The sequence below is a fragment of the Notolabrus celidotus genome, chromosome 11 (assembly GCF_009762535.1).
Source record: "Notolabrus celidotus isolate fNotCel1 chromosome 11, fNotCel1.pri, whole genome shotgun sequence".
Classification (NCBI taxonomy): domain Eukaryota; kingdom Metazoa; phylum Chordata; class Actinopteri; order Labriformes; family Labridae; genus Notolabrus; species Notolabrus celidotus.
In genome coordinates this window covers 14,279,632-14,293,268 of record NC_048282.1, presented here as the reverse complement: position 1 = coordinate 14,293,268, position 13,637 = coordinate 14,279,632, and the positions used below count along the sequence as shown (strand labels likewise).

The following is a 13,637-nucleotide window of genomic DNA, read 5'->3' as shown; positions in this document are numbered from 1 at the left end:
CTGTGCCAACGATAAGGCAACTGTGTGAACACAGATCATGACAATTTTTGTAATCTGTGTGCTAATGTTATTCAACCTCGTAAAATCTCAGCCACTTCAGTTAGTACCATCAAAAAGTGTATAGAAACCTGGATATTGTGTTCAAATGAGGCAGTTTCCTGGTTTCCACTAAGGGTGGCACATCCAGATTTCAGAAACCAGGATATGATGACCAACACATGACAGGCGTACTTTAAAGATCTGATCATGGCAAAGATATTCTCACACATTTGATCACAGTCAACATAATATTGTTTTTCTTTTGAATCTATTGTTATTTTAATGTGAGCTTCCTGTGTTTTCAACATTTGAGTTGCTTAACATCACAATCAAGTAATTCCAAAATAAATGTTCTTCTTCTCCTTTTCTTTGAGATATTTGAATTCTTTAAACCAGGGGATGGTATGGAGTAAAACTTTAAGTGAATTTATAATTTTAACTTGAGGAGGAATCTTCTATATTTTTCTTTTACCAGGCTTATTCATGATAGAAGCATACTTACCCATGATGATTGTTGAACACTGTGTGGTATTCTGCAGCGGCAGTTTAGATGAATTTTGCATACTGATTTGTGTGTTCCCCTCCGAGCATTAATAAGTTTCAATTTATGACACCTAATGTACTCCCAAATTCATGGAAATGAATAGCTACCACCTGTGTCTATGACTTGATAAAAGCAGAGGCAAATCTCCATTACGATCTACTGTTCATCAGATTTTTAAAGCACAAACAATGAACCTGTTCCTCGCTTCTCTTTGTCTTCTGGGAGCTTTTATTCATGCTCTGGCTCAATGCACGGTACCAGGCGCAGAGTTTCATCTGGATGGAGATTATTTGATAGGTGGACTTTTTGATATTCATCACATCACTACCCCTGTTTCTTACGACAGACCAGAAGCTGTTGACTGCTCCAGGTGAGTCTTATAATAAATGTTGATGCCACATTTAAGAAAATAAATAAATAAATAAATACAGAACCAATTTTGAGCTATTTTACCCAATGACCACCCTGTAACATGATCAAATTATCTTGCATAGCATTAGCATAGCATAGCATACCATAGCCCTTGTATAAACAACGTCAGCAGAACTGAGAAAATGTATTGCAAAATCAAATTTTTCAAGCTGCTCTTAAAACTGTTAGTGACCCTGAGCTGCTGTTGTCCTCCCTGTCCTCAGTAAACCCATCCATCTGCCAAATTATCGGAGGTTTCAGTTGATGAGATTCTCTGTGGAGGAAATCAATAACTCAACCAGCCTCCTGCCTGATATATCCCTTGGCTATGAGATGTTTGACCAATGCTCAGATGCACAAAACTTTCCAAGTATTTTCCAACTTATCTCAATCAATGGACTGATCCAACCGTGGGTTGAACCTCAAAAGCAACAAACAAATCTTTCTGATGTATCCAAAGTGATAGCAGTAGTTGGACCTTTTACAAGCACTAAGGCCCTGACTATAGCCCCTCTATTCATGACAGATCTTATACCCATGGTGAGTTAAAAAAAAAATTGTTATGTTCTATAGTACAATTTTTTTTGCCATGACTCTTTGAAACAACATTTTCTTTATGATGTCTCTGAATGATGATTTTCTGTGTTAACCTTTTGACAGGTCAATTATGGATCTTCTAGTTCTGTCTTTTCAGAAAAAGCAAAGTTCCCCTCCTTCATACGAACGGTGCATCCCAATAAAGATGTCATAGAAGTGATTGTTAATATCCTGCAACACTTCAACTGGCGCTGGGTTGCTTTCCTTTATAGTGACGATAATTATGGCAATGATGGGCTTGATATGTTCAGAAAAAGGATCAAGGACACAGAGATCTGTCTGGCGTATACCAAGGGTCTTGATGATAAAACAGATTATCCACAAATGTTCAAACAGATAGAGGTACAGAAGATGCACGCTGTTGTTGTTTTTGCTCCTAAATCGGTTGCTGAAGCTCTCATTATGTCAGCAATACAGCTGAACGTCACCGAGAAAGTGTGGATAGCGGGAGATGCATGGTCTTTAAATCAGATGCTTCCTAAGGAGGAAGGAATCAAAAATATTGGAACTGTGCTTGGGGTCTCTCAACCATTTGTGACCATACCTGGGTTCAATGATTTTATCTATTCTACTAAAAGCCAGACTGTTAGTGAAAAACTGCCAAGAAGTAGGTTTTGTAATCAGGTTTTCAACAGCAGTAGCTTCAGTGCAGAAGAAATCCTTTCTGCGGACCCATCATTCTCTTTTCCTGTTTACTCTGCTGTTTATGCCATTGCACATGCCTTGCATAAAACCCTGCAATGTGGAGACAACCACTGCAATGGCAATACTACAGTGTACCCATACATGGTATGTGTACTTTTAAGAAATGTTCAATTTTACTGTAAATGTTTGAATTGTGTTGGTTATGGTTTCTGAAACTTTGGACAGTACACAATTATTTCAATTAAATATTTGAGTGCAAAATGAATGTTAATCTGAACTTTGTGTACCCACGTCAGGTTCTAGCAGAGCTGAAGAAGTCCAACTTCACACTTTTAGACCAACATATTACGTTTGATGAGCATGGTGACCCTGATTATGGATCCTACTCTGTCATTTTCTGGAACCACAGTGGTGATGCAGAGGAGGTTGGCTTTTATCAATTTCACCCCTCGATAGATTTCTTCGTCAATGACAGCAAAATCCAGTGGTACACAAATGGAGAAGTGAGTTGGGTTTTTCATTATTAAAATAAGTGCAGTGAAACATATGGAAGTATGTCAAGAGTGTGATGATATGGTGATAAATAATACCTTCTCTGCTCTTCCCTTTCTCCAAGTAAAACTGAAATATTTCTGTGCATGTTGAACTTGAGTGTATATATATTTTGACATATATATATTTGACATATATTTTGATTTATTGCTAATATCTATGACAGAGTCAAACATTATCATTAGCATCCACTAGTGGTGGTTGCTCATGGCATAGGTTGAATGTGTAAGATTTACCACTCATTATCTACAATTATTATTAATTTTACAATCATTCATTTAAAAATATGGACTTTACTAATATTTGATGTGCTGCTAAATGATTGTTTTGTACAGGCGCCTACTTCCCTGTGTTCCAAAGAATGCTCTGTAGGTTACGTTAAAGAGCAAACTGGAATCCATAAATGCTGCTTCACCTGTGAAATCTGTCCAAATGGAACTTATATCAACAGAACAGGTTAAGTATTTTACACATGAGGACAAAAAACTATTTTTTAAAATTGCCATCACACTGGTGTATGGGGATCCTCAGAGTGCCTGTTAAGAGGTTAGAGTTCCATTGGGCTGCATTGCTGTGCCCACAGCTCATGTGCTGCAGCACTTCCCTTTCCTTTTTTTCGTATCTGTTCAAGATTTTAGTCAGGCTGGTAGCAGCATTTCTGCAGCAGCATGGCAGCTATCATGTGATGTTCAGGGGTGCTTCGTGTTCCTTGTGTAAAAAAAATTAACACAGCTTTAAACCTGAGGCTTCCCTTTTCACTTTGACCAATGCTAGGGTCAATTATTCAGGAGTTTAAAGATGACTAAGAATAAATTGTGTAAAATTAGAATTCACTGTCAGTCTGTGACCTACCGTATGTTTTGGGTCAAACAGAAGATCTCTAATGTGTTGGATCACATTATTTCCTATCAGCCTTAACGTGGGATCAGAGAACATAGCAGGTTGCCAGTTCCTGACACTGCTCTAGGCCTTACTAAGGGTATTTGTAATTTACATTTGGCTTTGTGGGAATGGATAAGAAAAAACACAGCAGCTTTCTAGTATTTTAGTATTAAGTCATAGTATTTAGTATAAAAATTAAGTGTTTATTTCTGTTATTTAAAAAAGTGGATCCAAGACTTTTTGTATTAGTTGTATGCTGTACAGAATGAAAGCCCCTTTGAGGCAGACTTGTGATACTATTGTAAAAATGGACTACATAATCAAAATTGACATGACCATAACATTGCTTCCTCGGATGTTCATTTTCCAAGTAAGCCTTAACTTTATCACCAATCTATGTTTTTCCATGTCAACCAGAGGATCCCTACAATTGCATCAGCTGTAAGGAGACAGAATGGTCCACAGCGGGAAGTACATCATGCAATCTGCGCTCAGTGGAGTACATTCCATTCACAGACAGTGGGGCCATACTGATTATGCTCGGGACTGTGGCCTTGGATGGTCTCACACTATCTATGTCTGCTCTCTTTGTCATCAACTACAACACCCCTATTGTCAGATCTGCTGGGGGACCAATGTGCTTCCTCATTTTAGGCTGCCTCAGTCTGTGTAGTCTCAGTGTGTTCTTTTACTTTGGTAAGCCAACAGCTTCCTTTTGTACTTTGAGGTCTTTGCCATTTATTTTGTTTTACACTGTTTGTCTTGCATGTTTCGTTGTGCGCTCTTTTCAAATAGTTTGCATTTTCAAAATGGCTGCCAAGTTCCCAAGGCTCTACAGTTGGTGGATGAAATATCAAGGTCAATGGCTGATCATCACTGTGGCATTTGTGATTCAGGCTTTCTCTCTTATTGTATGCTACAGTTATTATCCCCCAAAGCCCTACAATGAAACAGTTTGGTATCCAGAAGAAATCATACTAAGCTGTGGAATTAAATTCGAAGCATTCTCTGGTTCAGCAATTGTACTTGTGTCTTTGGGCTCTCTTTGCTTCATTTTCTCCTACATGGGGAAAGACCTCCCTAAAAATTACAATGAAGCCAAAGCAATAACCTTCTGCCTGCTCCTGCTGATCCTCACCTGGATCATCTTTGCAACCATACAGGTGCTTTACCGTGGCAAGTACATCCAAACTTGTAATGCCCTGGCAGTACTCTCCAGTCTTTATTCCTTCCTGTTGTGGTATTTCCTCCCAAAATGCTACATCATCATTTTTCAACCTCACAAAAACACACAGCAGTACTTCCAAGGTCTCATTCAGAATTATACCAAAACAATAAGCCAGTAGATGATTAAAGTAGGTATGAGAGCATCAAATTGAAAATCCAGTGTGTTTTATAACTTCTGAATTAAAGCATTGCTCATAAGAAAAGAAGATAAGAATGTCAAAGAAAGATATATATTAGATAATCATTCATTGACAAAGCAAAAAAGATATCTGATATTTACTTATTTTCAATGACAAGACTGTAGAGTAAGTGCAGGAAATACCTTTTTTTTTTTTGACCAGGGAAAAGGCAAGAGGTAGCCATGAAAGGAAATAAATATTTTTCTCATGTTTTTCCCCTATGAAATTTATAGAGGATAATACCCAACAAAGAGTTCATTATCAGGATTAAGAGCTGATGTGGGGGCCACAGTTGCGACCCAAAAGCTTGACTGGCAGGATCCCATATATCCCATGGTGTCTTGTTTAAGAGAAAAAAACACTACAATCTGTAAATGTTTTCATGCATTTTGCAATCGAATTCTGAAGTTGTAAATAGTAAAATCAAATCAACCACAGGAAGTTGAGAGGGGCTCTTTTGCAGTATGTTAATGTTTGTATCCTGTGGTGAGAAGATGGAAATGTAAATAAGGACTGCACCCAGTTTTGTAAATAACATATCCTCTTCAGTTTTAATAGCTTCAAACTCAAAATAGGTCAGAACAAATATCATCATCGCAGAATTATCCCTAAAGGTTTGTGTTTGTAATGTACTGAGTCAAGAAGAGACTGAAGTGAGCTGCAGAGTGTAGATGCTTTTTCTTAGCCACCTTAAAAATGTTTCTTTAAACCGTTTCACTGCTGTTCTCTTTCACATGTATTATTTTATCAACTGTAATACAAAAATAAAAGAGATGCAATCAACAAACACAAAAGAGAATGTGTGTTGTTTCATGTTCAATACTACTTTGAGGTTGCTGTTACACTAATCCTATCATTTGATGGCACCACTCCACAGTGATGTTCCACTTTATACTTGAATTACTGAATTTTCTTATGTTAGTATTTCACCCAAGTTTGAGACAAGTGATATGCAAGCTGCATATCCCGCATTCATGTTAAAGCAATATTATATTTGTGACAATGAACCTTTAAATAGACACTTTGAATTTAGATGAAGCTTATTAATTTGCCTGAAACTGAAACATTTGACTGTTTTATGAAAAAACTATATATAGACATCTTAAACTTGATGCCAGCAATATGTTTTTAAAAAAAGCTGGGACGGGGGCATGTCATCAATGTGTTGCATCACCCCGGTTCCCCCTAGTAGGTCCGTTTCTGGGGATTTGAAGGTGAAATGTTGTCCCATTGTTGCCTGTTATAGGATTTCAACTGTTCAACACTTTGGGGTCTCCTTTGTCATATTTTTCATTTTATGATGCGCCAAATGTTTTCAATGGCTCACAAGTCTAAACTGCAGGCAGGCCAGTTTAGCGGTGTATGATGTTTCAAAACCTGTTTATATTGTTACAGGCTTTAATGGTGCCTTCTACATCACGGATGCTGGCTTTTGAAATGTACGCTGATAACAAGCAGGTTGGTCCCTCTCCTCTTTTCAGCAGAGGATGAGGCATAAATGATTCCCAAAAAGAATGTCAAGTTTTGATTTGTCAGACTCCAGGAGAGTTTCCCACTTCACCTCAGACCTAGAGGCATCTCTGGATCATGCTTGTATATGATTTCCTCTTTGCACAGTTTTTAACCTGCATTTGTGGACACAGCGACAAACTGTGTTCACAGACAATGGTTTCTGTATGGGATTTTAGCCCTTGCAGTGATTTATCATATCTGTTTCTATTGCAGTGCACCCTGAGGGCCCAAAGATCTACAGCCATCAAAGATTGTTTTTTTTGCCTTGTCCCATTTGTACAGATATTTCTCCAGATTCTCTGACTCCTACAATTTTAAGCTTATAACATTATTCTGAATTGTTTAACTTTTTGCTCATGCAGTCTCTCACAAAGCTGTGAACCTCTTCTTATCTGTATTCAGATGGAGCTTTGGACTCTCTCAAATGCCCTTTAATACCCAGTCATGTTACTGACCCTTTTTCAAATGTACTTAATAAACTGAAAGATGTTAACCAAGGAGTGATTTTTAGTACTACACAACTTTTTCAGTATCTTTTATTCCTCTCTCAACTTTTTTGTGTTGCCGACTTCAAATTTAAAATGAGCATACCATTTTCAGTTTAAATGTTTGATATGTTGTCCGTACTTTGCTGTATTTTTTATTTAATCCTTTTTTTTAAGCTAATTTTTGGGGCTTTTTGCCTTTATTAATAGGAGACAGGAAATGTGGGGAGTAGGGAGAGGGGAAGACATGCAGAAAATGGTCACGGCCGGGAGTCAAACCAGGAATATTAGCCTCTGTATGTGGCGCTTAGACCACCAAGCAAAAGCAACCCCTTTGCAGTATTTTTAATTAGATAGTGTCTTAAAATGATTTGAAAACCATCAAAATCTGTTCTCACTAACGTTTTACACAAGGTCCTAACTGTTTTTTTGAAATGGGGTTGTAAATGAAAAGATTAGAAGAAATTATTGGGGTGTGGTGTTCTATTTAGTTTCTGTATTGAACTATTTTGTCTATCCTTCAAAGTAACATGATAACTGAATAAATCTGTCACATGTATTCCTTTGCTGATTAGAGAAACAAGTCAGAGAGCGCTATAAGAGCGCCCTCTGGTGATAATATCATAGAACAACAAAAAGGGAAAAAATAGCTTTCATTCTGTGACTTCTTTTTTTTAACACAGACGCTATAAAATGAGGCTTAATAAAGTTTTGAAAAGAAAAAAAATTACATAAAACGCCTATAGGTACATCAAATGCATACATCATATGCACCATTTATCGTCTAAACAGTGTTGGGAACACAAATTCAACACATTTCTGTCAAGATGTATTGGAAATGTTATGTGAATATTATAATCTGTACTTATTAAATCCAACCTTTGATCATTATTTTTGTGATTTACTGAGTTGTCCCATTTTTTGTGTACTTTTTGACCTGGGAGTATAAGCTGTTTTCTAAAAACTTTCCTCAGAGGGACAACTTAGTTTTTGCATATACATTTTTTGATAAGTCTTTAAAATATTGGCACTTAACATGAAAATTACAATTGTAAGAAATTTTGTTCAACTGTATTGATTTATTTACAGGATGTGATCTTGATGAGTCAACATGTGGACTGAACTTATGCTTCTTGCTTTACTTAAATGCAAAGCCTGTATTAAAATAACTGCTGTTTTGGGGTTAGAGAAAGGTTGGTACTGTGAAGCAGGGTACAGTTTTTTAATCAATTTGAGCTCTAAAGCTCAGTTTTATGAATAATGGGTTGATAATTGTTTATTTTCTTCTGATACTTTACGTTATTTAAAACTTATCAGTGGTCCTAAGAATGCTTCCTGTGTTGCTCTAACTGTGCTGGCTGTGAAAGGTGCTATATGGTCCAAGTAGCTGACTTTAAAATGTGTTTAGTTTATTCTCTCTCTTTCTCTTATTACTGCTGTATGTGTATTAATTGTATCCTTGTTGGACAGTGGTGTTACTCTAGAAAGGTATATTTTAATTTAAATGTATATATGTATATATATTTATATTCATGGAGCATCACTAATGCCCATTTGAGGTTTTGCAATGCGGGCTTTGTATTTCCCACATCTCATTTGAGTGTTAAAGTGAGATAAAGACAAGTTATTTGACTGCTTTAACAAGTGTACCTCACTCTGACAACAGGCCACACCAGACACGAAATAAGTGATGCATTAGAAGCGCTGACATGAGAGAGAGGTCGCGATGGACCCTTTTCTGTCTGCATTTGAAAGTCAGTTTCACGCCGTGATGCTCAGTGATGCTGGGGTGTCCCACAAAGTGGAACGGAAAGAGCCTTACCGCAGGGGGTTTGTGGCCACTGCAGAGGGTAAATTGCCATTTTGTTGAAGCTATTCAGTTTCCTGGCAGGGAGAAGGGGAGGATGGACCGTGAAACTAGGAACGAATTGGTAAATAGTGCCACTTAGCATGGCATATGGCACGTTTGGAGAGGCGAACGCTGACACCAACAAATTGACAATTTCATACCAATTTCGGAGTAACATTCGCCACACACGTTGTTCCACAGACATTTAGCATGGGTCTATTTTCCACTCGTTACAATTTCACTATTTGAGTTTCAAGCAACATAATTTGCTTGGCGAGATTACAATAATTGAAAGTTATATGTTAATAAATCCTGAACATTTAGATTCATCAGGTGTTTAAATCGACGCGGTTCTGCTATGAATAAAAAAACTGATGCGCAGCAGATTTATTAAACGTAAGACGTCAAACATTCCTTGTTTGGTTTTATCGTTAAAGTATTTGTAACTGTTTTCAAGTTGAGGGAGGCAGCATTTCTGCTGAGAGGTCACATATTTCTGGTTTACAAAATATGGAGCGAGGAAAATCGGAGGAACGCCCCATGTCTTTCACTTGTACCTTTCAATTTTCCACTCTGGTCAGATAAAGGGAGAACCCTGGGAAAAAAACTTGGCCAGCAACTGGTCCTTCTTTTTGCTGCCAACGCTGAAACAAAACAACTATATATGAAGACCATTTGTGTTTGGTGGCCATATGGGGTTTGACTTAAAACTGTCTCCTTTAGAATGTCTCTCGCCTGAAGGGTGCTAATGTTGATAGATCAGCTCCGCTATTTTACTTAACTTTAATAAGCTTTACTTGTTTATCTATCAGTATAGAATTATCAGGTGTTTTTTGTTAGAATGAACATGGTTGACTGATATAGCACTAAACACTATGGTCCTAACTATAAGAAAATCAATTAAATGATTTACGCACAGAGTTAATGACTAAATGATTTCATGTTTAAGTGGGCATCCATCTAAAAAAAGTCAAGCTCCTGTCAGCAACGACAACACGTTTCTGTTAATATTTAGTCCTCGTGCTTTTGTTCAAAACTATCTGTAGGTTTAATATACAAAGCCTGGCGGTGCGTGTCAGAGATGGATTTCGTCAAAAGGAGTATATCTTTTCTTCAGTCATAAATCCATCAAAGCAGAACTAACCAGTCGCTAGGTGCAGTAAAGTTGGACAGCATCACGTTTCCAGTACACAGAGAAATGTAAACTTTAATAGCACTATACTCTCAAACCAAACGCTTTATTTCTACCTTAGTCCTATGCGTGGTAGGCTAACTGTTTTCTTACGCGCGGCTAAATACAGTGCGCCAGAGGGTGCTTGGTTATTCTCATTCAAATCTTGTTCAAGTGGTTCAGAGTAAATGACAGATGTTTTGTAATTCAAGGCGCATCAATACCCATGCGCTTTAGTCTTTAACAATGGCGCTCCCCTTTTGTTAGGCACTTGTGTCTCTCCGTTCAGAGCTTGACAAAGGCTTCATCCTCCATCGAGTTATAAAGTTACTTTCCAGCCAGTTCATTCGGCCCTTGAGAAAACCTTAAGCGATGTTAATGTGCACCTCTGGTCCTTTCAAGCGGTAACCCCGGCACACACAGGCAAACAGTGGCCTTTGTGCTCCCAAACCAAAGTAAGAAGTCTTTAAATAACCCGATGACCAGTCTATAGAAATTCATGATGGTATTTCTTTTTGATCTATTTGATCAGAGCTTCTGCAACAGGTCCGTCGCGTGGCTTTCAGAAAACCCTGGCTATATTTCCAATAAGTTTCCAGTGCACCTGTTCATGTACCTGCTCTCTTTACTGTGGCTGTGTTACTCACAAAGAGCTTTTGGTCACACCAGCGCTGCCTCCAGGCCATCTGAATGGAAGGCGGTACATCGATTTGCTTCGCTCACGGTGCGCCAAATTATGAGCCTGTGTGTGTGCATATTTTAACTGCCTTCTTCGGGGGGAAAAGTGCATGGAAAGCACTGAACATGTATGGGCAGAAGTCACAGAAGATTTGAAGTTTAAAAAGAAAAACGTTTAGCAACAATCAGAATTTAAACACCTTTCAGCATTGCTTTTTTTATTATCTGAGGTTAGATTAGTATAATCTCACTAATTTGCATGGAATTGAAACATTGTATTTTTTCTCTAATATCTTTTTATACAATTTGCTTTATTCTAGGTGGATTTTTTCTTCAAAATAGCTCAAAAGAAAACGTGGATCCCTACCCCCGTTTATTACACCGTTTGGGTGCACGCCTAAACATTGGCTTGCAAATGTCACAGTTTCCCTCGAGGAAGAAAATAGTTTATTGCAGTAATTGCGTAATTGCTTCACTAATTGTTGTTAACAAGTTCCCCAATAGTCCAATTATTACAGCTGCATTGTCAGGTCCCCGCCGGCAGGCATCCATGACAAAGGTCCGTTAGGGTTAATGAATGACCTGGGGCTGAAAAAGTGAAAGTAGAGTGAGAGACCGAGCCCTTTCATAAACATACACTTAACTTGTCATGTAATGGCACTTTCATTATTATATCCAATGGGGACACAAGTTTCTCGGTGCGCTATTCTAATGGATCGACGAGCACATAACGTTAAAGAGAAGTGAGGTGGAAATGGAGGGAAACTGTTTTAAAGCGCATCACTTTACAGCAGACGATTTATCCTTATTACAGTAGGAAGCCGTCACCCGTGTCATTGTGGGATTTACTGGGTTGAATCAGCGGTAACTCTAAACTTAGTATAATTCAATTAAATATACCTTCGGTATGTGGCTACAGAACAAAAGGATCAAGTCTGCTGTGTGTCTTCGTACATATTTAATGTCCATCTCAACCGTATGATAACTGAACACCAACTACAGCTGTGATACATCACTTTACTGTATCACTCCACCAATGTTGATATCAGTATAGGGCCTAACCTTACAACCATGTCAAATAGTTACCCCTTCTAACATAATACAATGAAAATGTTAATGACCTTACTATTGATTAAAAAAGGCAAACTACCAGGCATTTCTGTAAAGTAAAACTTCCAAATCTCCTCTTGCAATAGCTTATCACCTATCCCTTTTATTTTGAAAGTCCCCATTGCCTATATTGACCCCACAGAGAGAAAACACTCATTGAAATTATACCGAATAATCAGCGGTGAAATGTCCTCTCTGTGGCACAGAATAACAAGACAAGCGACTGTTGTGATGTCCCGACTCCATGCTGAAAGCGGCGCTCCACGGTCCTGTGTTTAAAGCAAGCGTGAAAAAAGCAGATAATGTGGCTTCCACGGAGGACAAAAGCCACCAGAAAGATCACTTACACCAGCACAGCTCGACCAAATTTCATACCAATTAAATGCCTCGGTATATGGCACCACATTTTATGTCCTACACGTTTCCGGTACATTTTACGCTTTAATGTCCTCTAGTGTCCTCTGACACAGTGTTGACATGCATGTTTTTGTAGTCTGTTTCAAATATCAAAGCTTTGACATGAAACTGGATTAGTTCTGCGAGGCCATTTCAGCATCATTATTGGACAGATACATCTATGTTTGAACTATGTTACTCAGTTAATACATGACCAATGAACTTATAGTTAATTGGTCACAAAAATATGTCACGTATTGCACTACTTACAATCTCAATTAACTCTGCTAATTACAAGGTTTTAATACAACTAGTGGTAATACAGAGTGTGCAGAGAGTCTACTTTTATCTCAGTAATAAGGAGTTTGAGGAAAGCAAACCAGCTTATTTTGCTCACTTTAGGAGCAGAGGGAATCTTATGATGCCCACACGTTCGTGGTCACAAAGCAGGCGAGAAGAAAAGATCAATGGCTCGTTACTATAAACTGGCCTCTTTTCATACGCCCCCTTCTAAGACAAATGCCCTTCCTTTGCCCGAGCCTCATCCTTTTTAAGTCACACATTGTGTTCTGGATAAGGCAAAGAAGAAGATTTGGGGTACAGAGAGGTTTAGAAAGGTTTGCTCAACGGTGTCGCGTGGCTTTATAACGCACCATGTTCACCATATCTTATAGGTTCTGAAATTTCAGCAACATATCTAACTTATAAGAAATCACCTGAAGTTGAGTGGACAAATGAAAACATGGACCTCATAACCACAGAGCTTAAGCTTAGAGTTCTATAATAAAGCGACTTCACCTTGAATTCACTCCCATTAAGTATAGTTAGACGGCCTGTGTGCGAGCATAAGATGCGCAATGAACTGCAGTGAACCTATAGTCAATACATTGTTTCAGCTGGTATGACTTTCCCAAGCCTTCGCTCCTTTCAGAGAGCAGTGTGGAAAATCGGGAGGCGAGGGACCGAGGACAAGGGGCGGCCCTCGATTCTCCTCGGTGCCTCGTCGCGCCTGGTATGAAGACAAAAACTGGCAACTTACAAAAGCTAGAGAATCCTGAAGCGTTAAGAACTTTAAAAAATATATCTTGCTTTTCGAGTTTACATTTTCTTTGTGGACTGATGTCTGTGAACAACGGTGTGTGCACATGTCCAATTTGTTTAATAAACGAAAAGAAAAAACACTTCAGGTGAGGCAGAGCAAACTGTCACAAGGTGCAACACTTCAACAACACGTCACCACCAGAAAATCGAAATGTTGTGGGAACACACATATAATTTCCACGGTGCTGCCTTCGACCTGGTAGCGTGAAACTCACATATAAAAGATTGAATACAGAAGTCAATAGTGCCCACACCATGG

The 13,637-nt window shown here is 38.4% G+C and overlaps 1 protein-coding gene across 1 annotated transcript; it reads left to right on the top strand.

Annotated features, from left to right (window-relative positions):
• The first annotated feature begins 771 nt into the window (after nt 1-771).
• Nucleotides 772-5,016, top strand: LOC117821223 (taste receptor type 1 member 1-like). Its single transcript, XM_034695356.1, has 6 exons — nt 772-953; nt 1,219-1,534; nt 1,655-2,380; nt 2,533-2,739; nt 3,124-3,244; nt 4,088-5,016. The coding sequence occupies exons 1-6, from the start codon at nt 772-774 to the stop codon at nt 5,014-5,016; spliced, it is 2,481 nt and encodes an 826-aa protein (XP_034551247.1).
• Nucleotides 5,017-13,637: the final 8,621 nt, after the last annotated feature.